A 16,584-nucleotide genomic window follows, 5' to 3' on the forward strand; every position below is an offset into this window, starting at 1 on the left:
CCTGGCGGGCGGGGGAGGGGGAGGGGCGTGGAGCGCGGCGCGGAGGCCGGGGAGGAGCCGGGGCCTGCAGCGGAGCCGAGCCGAGCCCGAGCCCGAGCCGAGTCCTGACACTGTCCGTCAGCCTTCTGGCTCCCCCGGAGCCCGGACTGGCCGGAGCCCGAGAGGTGGCAGCGCCGGGGGCCTCACGCGCCGAAGGGAGCGGACCGGACGGGACGGGACTAGAGGAGGCGCTGGCCACAGTAGCCAGGGACCGGAGTCGGCAGCCGCGGCCTCCCGGACCCTGCTGCCCAGGCCAGCTCAGGGAGAGCGGGGAGTAGGAAAACCCCACCCTCGGGGGCACCCCGGAGCGGAGGCGGGCGCGGGGACGGGGGCAGCCTCTCTCGCCGCTGGAGCGGAGACCCTTACCGCCACTCGGGCGAGGGGAAGAAGAGACCCCTGTAGGGGAGAGGAAAACCCCCATCCTGGCCCGGGAATAGACCTCCAGAAGTAGAAAGGGGCGATCCTGCTAAAGGAAGCAGACAGCGTGAGCCCGCCCCAGCGTGCCTCCACCCCTCCAAACGCACACTCTCAGCAGTTCAGGACTTTTGAGGCTAAGAGAAGGGGGGGCATGCCTGTGGAGTAGGCGCCCTCCATCCTATCCAGTACTCACAGGGGAGAGGAGTCCTTACATTCAGAAGCAGAGACCACTCCAGGGAAAGAAGAGGAGCCGCTTTCAGCCTTTCAGGAGAGGGGAAAGACTCTCCTCTCAACTTCCTTGTACCTAGACAGTGGAACAGGGCAGAGCCCCTCCGCTCAGATCTCCAGCAGACAGAAAGAGCCCTCCACTCCCGAAAGATCCAGTTTGGGGGGGAGGGGGACTCCCCCAAGGGGGAGGAGACAACTCCAGGTTCGGAGAGGCTCCTCCCCTCCTCCCCAGGGTTACAAGCAGGGTGTGGGGGGTGTGCCACCTTCCCCAGGTAGGACCTCCTTCTCCTCCGCCGCCTCCTCCCTCCGCTCCTCATCCTCAGGGGACCCAGTTCCCCCCGACCCCAGCTTGGGATGCTCAACCAAGTACAGGAAGAGCCACTGAGGATGAAACTCTTCATCTGCCTTTGAAGAGGGGAGTCCCTCCAGCCCCAAACTCCAGTACCAGGTGGTTCCCTCCCTTTGCTGGGGGAAGCTTGGAGACAGGTTAGTGCTTTCTTTAACCTCTCTGTCCTCTTTAGGTACTAGTGGGGGTAGGGGCCGAGATGGTGGCTCTTGGGTTTCATCACTGGGGAAGGTAGAGTAATAACTCAGAGAATCCTCTGGGGAGTGTGTTCTGAGGAAGCTCCTGGCTTCAGACTTACACCTTCTGCAGAGGCTCTGTGAAATGGGTTTCTTAATGTTTGGGGACTCGATGGATGGAATTCCTTTGAGGTCCCTGGGGACACATAGGGTTTCATGCTGAGGGCAAAGGGGTATCAGCAAATGCCTGCATTTTCAAAACTGCATCTGTACTGTGTAATAAGGATGGACACATCCCAACCAGACTCCCAGAGCGCTCTCCATTCTTGGGCTTTCTTACCTCACTAAAGTGATCGTGGCATTTCATGGCCTACACTTGTCTAGGGCTTCCAGTGATACTACCTTGTCTTACCTTGTAAGCCTACTTCAGCTTCATGTCCGCCAGAGCTGTTCTCTCCTACCCACTGTCTCCTTGACAAGAAAATCAGCCTGTCCCCACTCACCCTTCCTCTGACACCAGGAGGCCTCCTCTTGTGGCTTACCTATTCCTGGATGGAAGCATGGCTCTGTCAGTAAAATCCAAAGGGACAATGGAAATCCCTTCCTAAGGCAAGAAGAGAGGATACAGGGGAACGCTAACTCTTGGGTTGAAGTTCTTCCCTAGTGCTGGTCCTGTACCACTGCCCTCATGTCCTGCACAGCTCCTGTCCACAGCTCCTGTCCTTCACTGACAGTTCCTCAGGAAAAAGCAGATCCTGGATAGGAAGAGAGGGGTGTTGCTGCTCAGCCTCCCTCCAGTCTTCCATCGAAATAAGTTGCCCCCTTCCCCCACCACCGGGAGATTTGACCTGTGATAAATCTCCTTTAAGAAAAGCACCTAATAGTTTCATCTTTTCCCTTCCCATTTCTTGTTTGGTTCTGTGTCTCTGGAGTCTGGTATTTAAGTTTTCTTTCATGAGATATGGAGCAGGAATCATCAAAGCCCAGAATCATCAGAAAAGTCGGGAGAAGGGTGCTAGGAAATCCTTCTAGTGGATGCTGGGCGTTTAGCAGTGTGTCTTTCCACCTGGGACCACTAGCTGGGCCCCCGCTTTCCTGCCTCAAATTCTGTGTGCACCTCACAGCAAAACCAAGTGGGAGGCTTCCATCTTACGTGGGTTTTTATGTTTCCTTCTTCTTTCTCTTTCTGGGCCTTGGTGGGCTGTGTGAGTCCCTACATACGTCCACTTGGCCCTGGAGACTACCTGTTAGTGGTATATGAGGCAGGGGTATAATCCAGGTCCACACAGCTGTGCTAGAGAGCGGTGTACATATGTCTCTTAATTCAGGTGAATGGGGCTCTGACTCTGTTTCAAGTGGGTATGTGTGTGGGGACAGTTGCGTTGCACTTTTCGGACTAAGCCTCCAATTACCCAGAATCCTGTGTTTTTGGTAGGCCTCTTGAAGTAGGCATCCCCTGCGGGAGGACATGGAGAGGTTGTTGGTAAGGCTGCCCTGCTGGGAGGAAGGCCTTGGCCTGCCCTGGCCAGTTGAGAACCCTCATGAATGGCTGCATAAGAGTCCTTTCTTGTGGTAAGGCTGCTCAGTGTCAGGCTGTGGCCACTTCTTCTAGAACTAGCGAGAGAGTTTTATTTCTGGTATCTCTGGTCTCAAAAGCATGAGGCTCCTTGACTCTTACCTCTAGAACTCCCTCCCCCACTTCGTGAAAAGAGCCGACTCTAGTGTAATAGCAACCCATTTCTCCCAAAGTGCTTTCCCAGATGCTGGATTGCAACTTGTTGAGAGACTGAGAGGGAACTGTATCACAGTGGCTCCAGGTGGGCCCCCCCTCCTGCCCCCCAACAGTGCAACCGGCCTTACTAGGACGGAGTTTCCCTAATTCTCCTTGCTTCTGTGGAATCTGCTGGGAGCGGATGGCTGTTGGGTTGGATTAACTATGCTTTAAAGAGTGGTGTTTTCCAGATCATGTCTTATGGCTAGACCTGGTCCCTGCTGAAAAGTAGAGATGATATCCTCTTGTTCCTTCATCTTTGAAGTCTGCGTGGTCCTAGAATTGGTCCGTAGTGGGGTGACCTTATCCCCAAAGTAAAAAGTGGAGTTTCTGACATCTCGAAAGCTATTGCAAATTCAGTGCAGGTTTTGTAACATAAACCATGGCAGTCTTGCTGTTTTCAGTCTTAACCTCCACGGTCTGCTTTCTCATTTCCAATATTCTCTGTTTTGCCTCATTCAAAAATAATAATAGCTACACTTACCTAACACTTACTAAATGCCTTAAAAATATTAACTTGAGGGGCACCTGGGTGGCTTAGTGGGTTAAAGCCTCCGCCTTGGGCTCAGGTCATGATCCCAGGGTCCTGGGACTGAGCCCCACACCAGACTCTCTGCTCAGCGGGGAGCCTGCTTCCCGCCCCCCTCCCCCCCACCTACTTGTGATCTCTGTCTGTCAAGTAAATAAACAAAATCTTTACAAAAAAATATTAACTTGAGGCAATCCTTACAACAACCCTGTGCAGGTGCAGTTATCATCTCTATTCTATAGAGGAAGAAATGACAACATAGAGAGGTTAGGTAACTTGCCTGAGGTTGCACAGCCAGTAAGGAGTGGAGCCAGGATTGAAACCCAGGCATCCTGACTGGTAATTGGTAATGTGGTAAACTCAACCGCTGCTCTATTAGTGCTGGCATTCTGTCCAGAGCAGGAAGATATCACTCCTTAATACCTGACCTTGGCACCATACAGAGAATAATTCCTGGCCTTTCAGATAAAGTGGGAAGAAAACCGTGCCTGTTATTTTGGATCTTACACATCTCATCCAGGATCAGTCTTCCACACCAACAGAATGTCTTTCTGTTTTTCTCTGCCTTTCTCCTGGTACTGTAGTCTTCATTAGATGTCCTGTGGATGTGATGGAGCCTGCCCTTTGGCTGCCTTTCCCAGTTTCTATGGGTATTTCCTTTCAGTCTTCCAGCATGCAGAGAAGAATGTGGCCTGACTCAGGTTCTGCCCAAGCCCAGTGGCACAAGGCCCACCTGGAGAGAGGTCTGGGTAACTAGGTTGGTTGGACTAAGAAATGGAAGTAGCTCTTGTTTGCCTTTCTAATATTAGCTCTGAACATTAGCCTCGTGCCATTATTTTGGGGAGCATGGAATGTGTGGCAGCCACAAGCTCATTAAGCTTCATTCACTTCCCTCCAGGGATGAAGCTTTGGCAGTGTTGATGACTTCATCCCTTTTATTGAAGGGGGAAACTGAGGCATCAAGACTTCAGGGAGCAAGGGGTGGCTAGGGACATTTAGTGAGTCAGGGTCAAGGCTGGGAATAGAATGGAGGGACCTCATCTCTGAGGTTCTGTGCACTGGACGGCCCTTCCAGAATGGGGAAGTGACGGGGTGAGGAAGTGGGATGGGTTAAAGGAGCATGGTGCCAAAAGATCCGGAGGACCTTCTGCTGCAAGCTTCTTGTAGCTGGTAAGATTAGGATATATTTTGAGTGCTGTGTGGTATCTGGAGGGCTGACAGGGAGGGTGCTGGAGAAAGGTTGAATTTAACCTCTCTTAACCTGGTGCAGGGGTAAGGGTAGGGAAAAGCATGGAACAACTAGCAAAGGCTGGCAGTGCTTCCCTTTCTGGAATTCACAGTGATTGGATTGGCATGGGTTCTGTAAACCACTTGAAGTCTACTCTCATGTCCGTGTCCTATGTTGGGAGACTTTCAAATGAAGGGTCCACGGAAGGCTTCTGTATTCAGAAGTTGAGGTTTCCTAGGGATCTTAAGCAGAAGATAATAGGGAATTCTTTTTTTTTTTTTTTTAAGATTTTATTTATTTATTTGACAGAGAGAGATCACAAGTATGCAGAGAGGCAGGCAGAGAGAGAGGGGGACTTGATCCCAGGACCCCAAGATCATGACCTCAGCTGAAGGCAGAGGCCCAACCCACTGAGCCACCCGGGTACCCAATAATAGGGAATTCTTTATAGACCTCCCCTTCTGAGGAGGACCGAGGAAAACCCTGGTCACTGAGAACCTGCTTATTGTCACAACACTGTTCGGCTGGGATAACCCAGCTATAGGACCAATTCACTGCCCAAAGTGCCCTGCTTTACTCCAGATGCTGTGGCATTTTGATTCAGTAATGCGCTGGGAGGTTTGAGGCTTCCTGGAATGATTAGATGTCCCTATTAGCTTCCAAGTTTCCATGATATTATAAGGCAAGGTGGTGGTGGTGGGCTGTAAAAGAGGGTGGTGGGGAGAGAGGCTACCCATAAAGGGGAAACCCTTTCATGATACTATTTATAAACATAGCTTTTTTTTTTCTTTCTTTCTTTCTCTTGTCAAGTGATTCTTGGGTTTCAGTTGGGTCTCAAGCTGCTCAGGCCCTGAGGCATAAGGTGTTTCCCTCAGCCTTGTGGAGTGGGTGTGTTGCTGGGGAGGAGCAGGGTGCCGACTACTTGTGTGTACATGCAGGAGTTGTGTGGGTGGGGAATTTGGGGGAGAACACAGGGTGAGAAAAGGAGAAAAGGAGAAGGGGTAAATCTCAAGGGGAGGAGAGCCCCAGCTGTGGGCTACAGAGTGAGCTGACAGCTTGCAAGTTGTGTTGGAGGCAGGAGAGGGGGGTAGGCAGTCGTACCTGGGATTGAGTTTTTAACGGCAAAGGATGTGGATTTGTGTATAGTCGAATCCATACCGCTCGTGCATTTTATCTGGGTGCGCATTTAGAAATTACATACGCGATGTGTTTCTGTCCGGGATTCTGAATTCTGAGGCTCGCTAGCCCTGGTGGGACCGTCAGCAGGGCCTCGAGAAGGAAATACTGGCAGGACTCTCCTCCCCGGGCGAGCAGGCACAAACCTCCAAGCGGCAAGTGCTTAGGGGGTTGCTGGCATGGGCTCTCTGGGAGCGCCAAATGGCTACCAAGCGCTTCCTGCCAGCCTTTCTAGACCCTGCAGTAGCAGAGAGCACCCGGCGCTCTTCACCTCCCCCCACCAAGACGTCACTCCGGCTACACCGATCTGCCAGCGAGAGCGCCCAGGGGGTGTGGGTGGCAGCAGGGTGTGCAAACATCAGGCGTGGGCGGTTTGGCAGCGCCAGGAGTTTGCATGGAGGTGCAGCAAGCGTGCGTGCCTGGCTGGGAAGGAAGGAGAGAGGAGGAGGGCGGGAGAAGGGGAGCCAGCTCTTAGCCCCAGAGTGGCTATTTTTAGCTAGGCTATCTGATTGTTACGGTGTGCACACAGCTGGGTGTCCCCCACCTCCTGGCTCAGTGAAGCCCAGCGGGCTGGGAGGTGGGAGGTCCTTGCCGATGCCTTCTTCCTGGTGTTGGTGTCTGTGGGCGGGAGCCGGTCAGGGGCAGCTTTAAAGGTGTGAGGGCGGCTCTAACTCAGGATCTGTTACCTCTGTGTGTGGCTTTGTGCTCTGCTGGTAATGTACATCGCATATCTCATTGTGATCTCTGGGTATGGGGGCCACTGTTTACATGTGTGTCTTGCCTCTGTCCTTTGCTGGTCCTCGTGCGTAATTTATGCTTGGGGTAAATCGAATATGCCTCATGTGCACATATATGGGATAAAAAGGCGAGGGGTCAAATTCACCCACTGTGAAACATCTGTAAAAGTGTTGGTGTGTGCTTCCTTGCTGTATATTTGTGTTTACTTGGACTGTTTTTCTTTTCTTTTTTTTCCGGACTGTTTTTCTTTACATGTTCACTTGTGCTGTCTCTATGTATGTAAAACAAGCATCACATAATTGGAGAGTAGACTTTAGCTGATTTTACCTGGTATATTAAGTTTTTAAAAAAATTATGTGGTTTAAAATATTATGTTGTAGGGCTCCATGTAAGGAGGATTGAGGGAATACCTCAGTTGGGTGGGGGTCTGACTTCTTAGTGCTGAATGGAGAGTCCTGTTGGCTGTGTTCTACATTAAGATGTAAGACTGGTAAGTACCAGTCTGTCATCTAGTAGATGATTGGTGATATGTTGTCTGGGAGCTTTGGGAACACTTGGTTGAGGGCTGTTCTGCGACAGTCTCCCATGGGGATTACAGTGGGAAGAAACTCTACTTCCCTTAGAGCACTAACATTTGAATATTATTTGCCACTAGTAACCAGCTATCACACTCACCTGTTCTAGTTTCCTCTCCCCTTTGTTCTCTTCTCGGCAGAACCCAGAAGTACCATGGCTTCTGACCTAGAGAGTAGCCTCACCTCCATAGACTGGCTCCCCCAGCTGACCCTTCGAGCTACCATCGAGAAGCTTGGGAGTGCCTCTCAGGCTGGGCCTCCAGGTGGCAGCCGCAAGTGTCCCCCAGGCTCACCCACAGATCCAAATGCCACCCTGAGCAAAGATGAGGCAGCAGTGCACCAGGATGGCAAGCCACGATACAGCTATGCCACCCTCATCACCTATGCCATCAACTCCTCTCCAGCCAAGAAGATGACCCTCAGTGAGATTTACCGCTGGATCTGTGATAACTTCCCCTATTACAAGAACGCTGGCATTGGTTGGAAGGTGGGATGACTTCTGTAACCTGCGATTGTTTTTAGCCTTTGACAGCCTTTTTCTCTACTCTACTCTTTTGTTTCTTCCTCTAACCTGGTCCAGTTCACTCTGACCTGTTTCAGAGATGCGTGAACTTAAAATCTTATATCTCCCATCCCCTACTCTTTTTCAGAGTTGAACAACTTTCATAAGGTATATCAGGGAAACTCCAGTGATATCGAGCCACTAAGTATAGTTATGAGGATGGCAGGATGCTGTTGCTCATCATACCCTCTTACCTTCTGAGTCTTCGAAAAGGAGATTCATTCATTTCACAAATACTTATTGCCACTCTACTATGTTCAAGTCACTGTGCAAGGGATGGCATTGCTTCTTCCTACCTAGAGGTAGGAGTCTCATCAGATTTCCAAAGCTTCATTACACGTAGTCCTCATCTTCTGAAAAATTGTATACCAGTAACAATAACAATAATAGTAATAATGATAATAATAAGGTCCTTCACCAAGAGCTCATCCGCCAAGCAAGTAGTAAGAGGATAAGTTGTTTGGCTGGCAGTAAAGGAAGAAGGAAACTCTTCTTCCAAGCAAAGAAGGAAGACTGCTGTTCCCCATCTTTTGGAGCAGCAACTCATTTGCCAGTTGTTGAGAAGGAGGGGGGATTTAATGTAGTTCTTTCACTCTGTAAATCACCGGTTGACATACAAATCAAATGATGAGCTGGAGACTACTGGAAGTGTTCAGCTTTTCCTCCATGACCCTGTCCCTGTTAGCTACCACAACACCCAGTCTCGTCCAGCACACAGCTGCAACATTCTTTTTTTCCTCCAAATGTAGCATTCCAGGGGGCTGTTGAGAGAACAAAGGTGACCTTGTGCCTTTGTTTTGTTTCAAATTTATATTTGCTTTTATTTATATAAACAGTCTTAAAGGGGAGATTAAAATAAATTAAGGCAGATATGTATCTGTCTTAATTTTTCAGGTATATATATATATATATATAACCAGAAAGATTATATAGTTGTTGTTTTTTATATAGATACCAGAAGCACCTGGTAGTCAAGTTTATAGGCATTACCTCCCATCCATTTAATTTCTGCATTTTCTCATCTCAGGGCTCTTGCTATCTGCTAGATAAGGTCCTCCATCAGTATAGTTAGGAGGTCCTAAGTTTGCCTGATACTTGAACTTTATGATATGTTATGTTCTTTTGTGTCCCTCTGTGCCCTATTGGAAAATTTTCTGCTTTACACCATGCTGAAGCCTAACTTGCTTCTCTGCTTCCCTAGAATTCAATTCGGCACAACCTTTCTCTCAACAAGTGTTTCCGGAAGGTGCCCAGACCTCGGGATGACCCGGGGAAGGTGAGACACTCCTGTAAGCATTGAAAGGAGGGGCAGGAAGGAGAGAGGAGTAGTTGACAGCCTAGAGTCCTGTGGCTGTTTTAATTACCCAGAAGAGGAAATCATGTTAATTAGAGAAGCAGCTTTATTTTTTCTCAAAAGAAGAGCTTGGCTATCACGCTTGTGGGCCCCCACTAGCATGAGTGACTAAGAAAGATTGTGAAATTTTTTTTTTTTTTAAGACTTATTTATTTATTTGTCAGAGAGGGAGAGAGAGCGCGCATGAACAGGGGTAGCAGCAGGGAGAGGGAGAAGTAGGCTCCCTGCTGAGCAAGGAGCCTGATGTGGGACTAGATCCCAAGACCCAGGGATCATGACCTAAGCCAAAGGCAGGAGACAACTGAGCCACCCAGCCATCCCTGAAATCCTTTTTTTAAAAATAGAATTATATATGGTAAAGTTGACTTTAATGTGTGGCCCTCTTTTTAGATGTGAAAGGTAGGCTAAATAACCTTTGTAAGGACTTTTCTCTGCAAAAATCCCATGACTTTTATCTTCAAAAGGGAAAAGAGATAAATCAGTTTCTTCTTTCAAAAGATGTGGATGCTCGAGTTCAGGAGAGCCTTGCCACAGATCACACAGAAGGGGATGGTTGTGTGTGGGCATTTCCAGCTCTTTGAACAAGATACCAGAACAATCAAGGCCTGTGTTTGGACCACCAGTTATAGTTATACCCCTGACATACTCATTGAACTTTTAGGACAAATTTATTCCTCAAAAATAGCCAGTACCCTCGGAACTCTGTGTGATTCTCCAGTTATTTTTCTTAATATAACATTTTTTTTTTTTTTTGGGTGAAAATCCTCCCAACTATTTGCTTTTCCAAAGGTGGGAATTTTCATATATAATGATTTTGTTTTCTGTGGGTTTGGGTTCTCCTTCCAGGGCTCTTACTGGACAATCGACACCTGCCCTGACATCTCCCGAAAGAGAAGACACCCTCCAGATGATGATGTAAGTCCCCACCTGGGCCAGCAGCTCGGGCTACATCCTGTCTTGTAGTTTTGGTCCTTTCCTGTGTTTGGGGCAAAGGGTGAGCTGAAACCATGGGTCTCAGGAGGATGTTTAGTTTCTGCTTCCAGATTTCTGTTCTTTCCCAACCCTCAGCTATCCCAAGACTCACCAGAACAGGAGGCAAGCAAGAGCCCACGGGGAGGTGTTCCTGGGGGTGGAGAAGCCTCACTGCCTTCCGAGGGGAATCCTCAGATGTCCCTTCAGAGCCCCACTTCTATCACAAGCTACAGCCAGGTAAGAAGTAGGGGTGTCAGGGTGCATGGGGATGGATGGATGGGTGGATAGGTCGTTGAACAGAGTCATAGATCTGCCAGTTGGAAATACTGTATTATCTGTGATGTAGTAGGCAGATCAATTGGGAAAGAAAGGGAAAGCAGAAAAGGGAAGCTGAGAGAGAGAGAGAGATATGTAACAGAACGTTGAGAAAGATCAGGGGGATGAAAAGTAGTGAGAAGAGAAGAAGGGGAGCCAAAAAGGTTATGAGAATGGAAGATGGACAGAGCATGGGAAAATGGCTCGAGGTACATCATGATAGGAATCAATGAGACAGACGGGGAAATGATGTTCATTCATTGAAAAGTTAGGACAGGATGAAGACAAGCCAGAGAGCTTGGTGACCATGAAAGGCTCCTTTCCTGATATAGCACATGGATTGAGTCTCTCTTACTCCTTTCTGCAGGGCACAGGATCTGTGGATGGTGGAGCGGTGGCAGCAGGGGCTCCTGGCCGAGAAGGTGCGGAGGGTCCTCCTCCCCTGTATAACACCAACAATGACTTCAAATTCTCCTACTCAGAGATCAATTTTCAGGACCTAAGCTGGTCCTTTCGCAACCTCTACAAATCCATGCTGGAGAAATCCTCTTCCTCGTCTCAGCATGGTGAGCCTGCTGTTGGGATGAGGGCATGAACATACTTCTACTCCTGGATCGGTGGTACATTCTCTTTCCCTTCTGTGTTACTTTTCACATGAGGAGAGGCTGATCACTGGTTAGAGGAAGCATCTCAAGAAACCAGAATTGTTTGGAGTCAAGCTCTTCTGGCTTAGTTTGGAGCTGTTTTGGAGCTGTTTTGAGAGGCAGGCTGGGTTATTAGCTTCAGAAAGTGAGTTCAAGGGATCCCCCTTCTAGAACTAAGGGCAGTGACTTAATGGCTGCAAGCCCATCATTTAGAGGATGGCCACTAGGGGACAGCAGTGGTTTGCTTTCCCTCAGAATCCGTTTCATTGTGAGACAATTTAATTTTTTAGCATATTTCTAGTTGCTTTAAAAAAAAATTGTGCTCACTTCGGCAGCACATATATTTTTAAAAAGATTTATTTATTTATTTGAGAAAGCGAGCGAGTGGGAGAGGGGGTAAAGGGAGAAGATCTTCAAAAAGACTCCCCACTAAGCGCAGAGCCCACCCTGGGGCTCGATCTCATCACCCTGAGATCATGAGATCATGGCCTGAGCTGATATCAAGAGTCAGACACTCAACCAACTAAGCCACCCAGGCACCCCATGTTAATTTTTGTTAGAAAGAAATCTCAAACAGATGCAAAAATAGAGAAAATAGTATAATACACCCTTAGGTTTCCAACTTTTAAGATGGCCCAGTTTAATACATGGCAATATTTTGTTCAGCTCGTTTCATTTACCACCCACTTTTTTTTTTTAAATGGGAATAATGTAATGCAATTCCCAGATGTGCTATCCCACCTATAGGTACTACTTCATTGTGAAGTCTTAATGATAAAGACTTTGTTATCCACTGCCATTATTATTCTTAACACAGTCAATAATACTTCCTTAATATTAGTTTATATTTGGTCCATACTCAAATTACCTGTATTACCGTGTGAGAGTAAAGTTCATATTGGAAAGCTCCTTTGAGAGATCACCTGGTCCATATTGGAAAGCTCCTTTGAGAAATCACCTGGTCCAGCCCTCTGCGACTCCTGTTTGTTTCTGTTTTTATTTATTTATTTAGGTTTTATTTATTTATTTGACAAACAGAGCACAAGCAGGGGGAGTGGCAAGCAGAGGGAGAGGGAGAAGCAGGCTCCCCGCTGAGCAGGGACTTGATCCCAGGACCTTGGGATCATGACCTGAGCCAAAGAGAGATGCTTAACCACTGAGCCACCCAGGTGCCCCTTGTTTGTGGTTTTAAAGAAATTAGAGGTGGGGGTCGACTTCGGGTGAGGCATCAGAGCCTCTTGTTCTGTGTAGTTGCCGGGTACAGGCCTCAGGGTTTGAACGGGATGATGAAAACTGATTAGCAGCCACCTTTCGGAAAATTTATATTAACTGCTGTGGATTTCTTCTTTTATATCTTGGGGGATTTAGAGCTGGAGTTATGCGCTGAGATTGTAGCCTTTGCTTGAGAAAGGAATCCAGGTCAGATGATTGATTGATCAGAAGTGTGGAGCAGGGAGGGGCTGTCAGAGACAAAGTGAAAAATTAGAGTGAGTGAGGATTCAAGTGTTCACTCAGATTTCATGGTGGCTGAAAGCTCCTGCCCAGCCTCAGTCTCTAGTTCTTCCCTGCCCAATGTGTGCCAGAAATTCATCCATCCTTAATCTATGCCTCACCCAGCTCCGTTTGTTGGTGGTGAAACCAAGTAGGTAGTAACAGCGACAAGTGTAGATACAGTAAGGAAGAAGAAAGAGTAGGTACCCAGTGGCTTTATTTTAATTAGTAATTTACCTTTTATTTATTTATTTGAGAGAGAGAGAGCATGAGCAGGGGAGAGAGGGAGAAGTACACTCCCCGCTGAGCAGGGAGCCTGAGGCAGGGCTCCATCCTAGGACCCTGGGATCATGACCCAGCCAAAGGCAGATGGTTAACAGACTGATCCACCCAGGCGCCCCTGTGATTTACTTTTAAAACTTCACCTGATATCTGTCTGCTCTTGACACTGATTCCAGGCCTACCCCCAGATCCCTGAGGAATAGAATGAAAGATACATGCTAACCTTTTTGCTAGAATTCGAGCAGTTGTCACACTGTCAAGGCCCTCCATCTGTCCGTTGTATCTATAGAGGTGGGGGAGCCATGGAGGGCAGGGGGAGCCCAGAGGATCGTGCCTTCTCAGGACACCCTTAAGTCTGGGGTTTCTATCTGACGCCTCCCATCTCATCCCTGTGGAAGTCCTGTTCAGTGAAAATTGAACTGGGGTGTTGGTAGGCTCAGTCGGTTGAGCACCTGACTCGGGGTTTCGGCTCAGGGTTTGGGGATCAAATGCCCCACGCGGTGCTCCATGCTCAGTGGGGAGTCGGCTTGAAGAATCTCTATCCCTCCCCCTGCTCGCAGTGCTGTCTCTCAAATAAATAAACCTTTAAAAAAAGAAAGAAAAGAAAGAAAAATGCATGCCCAATTCACTTGGCTGCTTCTTCCACCCTCCAGGCTTCTCGTCTCTCCTGGGGGACATGCCGCCCTCTAACAACTACTACATGTACCAGCAGCCGCCACCGCCCCAGCAGCAGCCGCAGCCGCAGCCACCCCCGCAGCAGTCGCAGGCGCAGCCGGCTCCCGCCCAGGGCCCCTCCGCTGTAGGGGGTGCCCCTCCGCTACACACCCCAAGCCCGGATGGGTGTACCCCACCCGGGGGGAAGCCAGCTGGGGCCGAAGGCTACGGGCCTCCCTCCGTGATGGCCATGCACCCACCCCCGCTGCAGCACGGGGGCTACCACCCGCATCAGCACCATCCCCACCCCCACCCTGCCCCGCAGCCACCACCGCCGGCTCAGCAGCAGGCACAGGGCCAGGCTCCTATCAACAGTACTGGCTTTGGTGAGTACGGAGGGTGTGGTGGGCTCTGGGAGGAGGGCGGGCTGGCCTGCTTGTTCTGACTGGGTCTGGAGATGCAGTTGGCCAGGTAGTTAACAGTGGGTCTCTAGCCTCCCCACCCTCCCCCCGCCCCCACCAGCCCCTGCAGGAGCCCCTCTGAGCCCACTGAAGTTGCCACTCAGAGCTCCATGTTTTGGGATTCTTGGACCACCTGGGATTGCTTTACAGATTCTCCTGCCTGGGAGCTAGGCTGTCTCTCCCTAAAGCTATCCGCTTTACTAGTCCTCCATCTTCAGGGAGGGAGATTTTCAGATTATCCTGGTGATGTCATTGACAACCTTGCACATAGTCAGCGGGCTGCCACATCACTCTCTTTATTTTCCACCCTCCCCGCCCCTTTATAGCCTTTCCTCCCGACTGGTGCTCCAACATCGACTCCTTAAAGGAAAGTTTTAAGATGGTGAATCGGCTCAACTGGTCCAGCATTGAGCAGTCACAGTTCTCAGGTGAGTGAGGAGAGGAAGATGACCAGAGGGGAGAGGAGGACCTGGTGAGTGGGAAGCCTAGTAGAAACCAGCACCAGAAGGGGATGGTGAATTGAGCTTTGAGGAGGGAGGATTCCATTGTTTTCCCTCCATATCTCACAAGGCAGATGATGCCAGTGTTATTTGCAAATTAATTTTAATTAATTTTGCCTGAACTCACCCAAAATATGACCGCGTTTTATCCTACCCTGTTTTGTCCCTGGAGTGGGAAGGCTCTCAGGAATTCAGAAACCGGACCACGATTTTGTAGTTTTGTCACTGTTGATGGGCTAATTCAATCACTCCCTTTGAAATTTTGTTTTCTTTACCAGCAAGATGGAAATTGTAACAAGAATTTAGGAAGGAGCCAACAGAAGAAGAGTTTGAAAATGTAGAGCTCTTGGAGATGTCAGTTATTCTTGGCAATGAATCTAGTCCGTAGTGTTGATTTGTGATGTGGTGGGAGCAGTGAGATGGGGGCGGATATGGTAGGGGCTTTGGGACCTCCACAAAGGGTAGCCCTTCTTGCTTCTCTGTTTGTAGAACTGATGGAGAGTCTGCGACAGGCAGAGCAGAAGAACTGGAGCCTCGACCAGCATCACATTGCCAATCTGTGTGACTCTCTCAACCACTTCCTTACCCAGACTGGTCATGTGCCTCCCCAGGGGGGCTCCCACCGGCCACCAGCCTCTGCCCGTATTGCTGACTCCTGTGCCCTTACCAGTGGCAAACAAGAGCCAGCCATGAACCAAGGTAGTGAGCCAAGCAAGTTACCAAGGAGGTGGAGGCTCTGACGAAAAGAGAGGGGGAGGAAAAGGGCAGAAGAGAATTGAGCAAAGTCATCTGATGAGCAGTGACCCAGACTGAGCAGTGGGACTGGTTTGTCTGCTACGTTGACTGAACATCTAGTGCAATCAGTCAAGTCCTGTACTGAAACACTGTATGAGTCCCTTTTCCACCTTAATTTGGGAGATCAGAATTACTTATGAAAAGGGAGGAAAAGGTGCTCATTCCAGATGTGTGTGTCAGTAACCCCTACCCAGATCATATCAGATGGGGTTGTGATTCTCTACAGTTACACAATCTTCAGATCAGTGTAATGAGAGAGGTTCAATGATCATGTTTCTCTATTTGTCATCCTTTGACTAGCCATGATATGTCATAGTTGTAGGGACCATTAAGGTCCCTTTTTGCCCTAAGTGGTGAGGACTGATGGCTCCTCCAGAAAGCCTTTAAGCCTGCTGAAGCTATAGAACAGAGCAAGGAAGGGAGGAGACATCAAGGAGAGAAAGAGTACTTCTTTCCCCCTCTATATTGGGCCCTACTTCACTGAGTATAATGAAGTCTGCTCAAGTAACTCTTGTCTTGCTTTGGCAGTGAACTCTTATGTGCACCCACAAGCCCCCCACCTATACCCCGGCCCATCACCAATGTACCCAATCTCCACCCAGGATTCAGCAGGATACAATCGCCCAGGTAAGAGCCAGGAAGCTTGCTTCTCCCACAGCCCAACACTCTCTACCCTGACAAGTTGTGTTTGCTTTCCTCTGGCTCTGGGCCTGCATTCTCTTCCCTCTTGCTCACCCCTGCTGGGAGTATGTGAGCCTTCATGATTCCTAAGGCTGGAGGGTGGGCCCCTTGCTAGGGAGGTATATGTCATGGGAGGCTAAAGAAGACTGATTTACTTTGAGCATAACTTGTACCTGCAATAATAAAAGGGAGTAAAAGCAGGGGTGCCTGGGTGGCTTAGTCAGTTGAATGTCTGACTTTGGGTCAGGTCATGATCTTGGGGTCCTGGGGTTAAGCCCTACATCGGGCTCTGCGCTCAGCGGGGAGTCTGCTTCTCCCTCTTTGTCTCCCTCTCCCCCTGCTCATGCTCTTTCTCCCCCCCCCAGCCAAATGGATAAATAAAATCTTAAAAAAAAAAAAAGACAGTAAAAGCATGCAAATAGACCAAAGATGTTGAACATTTATGTCCAACTTTGTAAGGCAGATGTGCTAACCACTACACCATGGAACCTATGTCCAACTTTGGAATCTAGATGGAAGGTATGGTCAGGCAGATACATTGAGCACGTTATACAGACATACCTGCTCTGTGCTCATGTCTGTTTTCCTGTCACCTGACTCCTGTATCAGGGGTCTGGGATTGAACTACCTCTGATGGTGGTGGAGGTAGA

General features: G+C 49.1%; 1 protein-coding gene across 4 annotated transcripts in view; it reads left to right on the forward strand.

Annotated features, from left to right (window-relative positions):
• The window catches only part of FOXJ2 (forkhead box J2), a 20,015-nt gene continuing 3,431 nt past the window's right edge, over positions 1-16,584 (forward strand). The window contains exons 1-10 of one of the 4 annotated variants that reach the window (XM_059403618.1): positions 1-1,170; positions 7,364-7,710; positions 8,987-9,061; positions 9,986-10,054; positions 10,208-10,348; positions 10,794-10,992; positions 13,497-13,883; positions 14,285-14,386; positions 14,948-15,157; positions 15,782-15,880. In XM_059403618.1, the coding sequence (XP_059259601.1) occupies positions 7,378-7,710; positions 8,987-9,061; positions 9,986-10,054; positions 10,208-10,348; positions 10,794-10,992; positions 13,497-13,883; positions 14,285-14,386; positions 14,948-15,157; positions 15,782-15,880 (1,615 nt within the window). In that variant the 5' untranslated portion in view covers positions 1-1,170; positions 7,364-7,377. Of the gene's footprint in view, positions 1,171-7,117; positions 7,139-7,363; positions 7,711-7,900; positions 8,088-8,986; positions 9,062-9,985; positions 10,055-10,207; positions 10,349-10,793; positions 10,993-13,496; positions 13,884-14,284; positions 14,387-14,947; positions 15,158-15,781; positions 15,881-16,584 lie in introns of those variants that run through there. The other 3 variants (XM_059403620.1, XM_059403619.1, XM_059403621.1) reach the window with 3 other exon arrangements.

The sequence above is a fragment of the Mustela nigripes genome, chromosome 6 (genome assembly GCF_022355385.1).
Source record: "Mustela nigripes isolate SB6536 chromosome 6, MUSNIG.SB6536, whole genome shotgun sequence".
Taxonomy (NCBI): domain Eukaryota; kingdom Metazoa; phylum Chordata; class Mammalia; order Carnivora; family Mustelidae; genus Mustela; species Mustela nigripes.